The sequence below is a fragment of the Penaeus vannamei genome, chromosome 19 (assembly GCF_042767895.1).
Source record: "Penaeus vannamei isolate JL-2024 chromosome 19, ASM4276789v1, whole genome shotgun sequence".
NCBI lineage: Eukaryota > Metazoa > Arthropoda > Malacostraca > Decapoda > Penaeidae > Penaeus > Penaeus vannamei.
This window is the reverse complement of record NC_091567.1, coordinates 29,665,461-29,667,960: the sequence shown is the minus strand read 5'-3', so window position 1 is coordinate 29,667,960 and position 2,500 is coordinate 29,665,461. Positions and strand designations below refer to the sequence as shown.

Below are 2,500 nucleotides of genomic sequence, written 5' to 3'. Positions count from 1 at the left end.
CTCCCTCTCCCTCACACACACATTATCTCAATCTTTCCAACTCCTTCCACAGATCACAATCCCATAAGTCACACAACACACTGTCTTCATATTCCCCTCAAAGAACGTTCCAAAAAATATATTTTTTTCCAAGCACACTTCCACACAGAACCAAAAATCGAAAAACAAAAACTCATGAACTACTAACATCAAGATAGTCCGCCATGATCTCCGACTTGTGGGGGCCTCGCAGCACCATGCAAAAGGCCGCGGGAACGGGGAGTTTTCAAAATCAAAATCAAAACGGCGAAAAGAGACCGAAAAAGGGGGCGAGTTGGAGATCTCAATGCCAGCCCTTTTTTCTTTCGTTCTCTTATTTCTCTCTCTTTCCAAAATGTTCACAAAAAAACTGGTTCTTGAAACGGAGATCCTAAGAAGAAGTTCAACGGTTCACTTGTTCTCCGACGATGAACGGGAAGCCAAGAACGCGGAGGAGGCTTAAACGGCGTCGACCTCTCTCCTCACGGGTAGATCCTCAACTGTTTCCCACCTGTATCTTTACACCTGTTCTTATTTTCGGGACGTGTGGCACGGGCGAGGCCAGAGGGCAAGGACAATTTCACTGGCTTTCGCTCGGGTTCCGTTCCGTTTCGGTCTGTGCGTTACCGCTCCTTAGAATCTTAAATATGTTAAATGGTTTAGTGATTCCAGCCTCCCCGAGAGCTTATTCCGTCTCCCGTTGCTCCGCGAGAGAATTTCGTTGCTCAAATTTTGTTTGGGTGAGTTTGTACTTTAAGAATTTTCTTCCAGTTCGCCAACTGAAAAGAAAAATGTTTATTGTACGTATCACTATCCTTGCCATATACCCTTCATTCACTTTGAATTTTAGAAGCTGACATCATCGTCGGCCAATCGGCGGCGTTCGTAGAAACTTCTCAGCCAATCAGAGAGCCCGAGAGGAGGGGTCAGCTGGCCCAGGAACCAATGGGAGGGCTGGCCTTAGGGCACGTGCCGCCGATCACACTCGTAAGGTACATCACTAACAATAAAGATCAAATATATCAGCCTCAATAAAGCAAAAGAAGCATTCCCGGGGAAATAACGAACCGAGAGAATAATTCCACGTAGCACAGAACTCACCAAGAGGAAAGCAAAGCGAAGAAAATGCCGTCGTTACCGAACGCGGGCATGTGGCGACCCCCGGCAACCGCGCGGCCCCGAAACCATTTCAGAGCCGTGGGTTCTTGGGGGCAGTTTTCATGCCTTACAAGGAATAAAATGCGGGCGCCCGGGAAAGAAGGGCACGTCGCTAATGGGCCCCGCAGGAAGCCTCACGCCCCTTTCGCCCCCAAGCGACGAACGACCGCCGTGTCTGCGATAGTTGAGGGCGCGCGGGCTTCAGTTAAGTCCATCCTGGAAGACGTTTCAACCCTCCCCTTCGGTAAGTCCACAAACACTAAGCCCGGTGCAAAGGTGAGGCTCAGGCTTATCAAAAGACGTTCGTGTTTTATTACCAACGCGATGAGATGCGTTTTAGGGCCGTGTCATTTCATCAGCTCGAATGAGAGAGAGAGAGAGAGAAAGAGGAAAAGGGAGTTTCTCAAGCTTTATCCCTTTTCATTTTTTAAAGATTTGGTTTGTGTTGCTTGTTTGTCTTTGTTTGTTTGTTTTTTCCTTCTGTTTATTTTTAGCCATTTACTTTGTGAAATCAAACATTCATGAAAAAACAGATTTTGATCACGCATGAACATTTCCTTTTATATGTATTAAAAGTTACAAACCCAAGTTCACAAATCAAAAGGACTTAAACATAATTTTTAACTAAATTGAAATCAAGAAAGACTCTCAATGTATAACCGCGTGTATGTGAATGACTGAGTGTGCGTGTGTGTGTGTGTGTGTGTGCGTACGTGCGTTAGTGTGTGTGTGAGTGAGTGAGTGAGAAAGTGAGTGAGTGAGTGAGTGAGTGAGTAAGTGAGTGTGTGTATGCGTTAGTGTGTGTGTGAGTGAGTGTGTGTGCGTGCGTGCATTAGTGTGTGTGTGTGTGCGTGCATTAGTGTGTGTGTATGTGTGTGTGTGTGTGTGTGCGTGCGTGCATTAGTGTGTGTGTATGTGTGTGTGTGTGTGTGTGTGTGCGTGCGTGGATTAGTGTGTGTGTGAGTGAGTGTGTGTGTGTGTATGCGTTTGTGTGTGTGTGTGTGTGTGTGTGTGTGTGTGTGTGTGTGTGTGTGTGTGTGTGTGTGTGCGCGTGTGTGTGAGGAGCGGCCGATCATTATCTTCGAGTGCAGTAATCAGGTCCCAATCCCACACAATAAATCCATTAGCATTATGACCCTTGAATTGTTTGTCTGAGGAAACGATGGGCGGAGGAAGCGTGAAATGGGGATGGGAGGTTAATGAGGGGAAGGAGGGAGGGAGAGAGAGAGGGGGAAGGAAGAAGGGGAGAGAGAGAGAGACAGACAGACAGACAGATGCAGAGAGAGGGAGAGAGAGAGAGAGGGAAGGAAGAAGGGGAGAGAGA

The 2,500-nt window shown here is 47.2% G+C and overlaps 1 protein-coding gene across 1 annotated transcript in view; it reads right to left on the bottom strand.

Moving 5' to 3' along the window:
- Positions 1 to 517, bottom strand: part of LOC113816481 (Krueppel-like factor 2) — a 2,612-nt gene extending 2,095 nt beyond the window's left edge. Inside the window, exon 1 of the mRNA XM_027368524.2 lies at positions 188 to 517. Coding sequence (XP_027224325.2) covers positions 188 to 238 — 51 coding nt within the window. The 5' untranslated portion in view covers positions 239 to 517. The remainder of the gene's footprint in view (positions 1 to 187) is intronic.
- Positions 518 to 2,500: the final 1,983 nt, after the last annotated feature.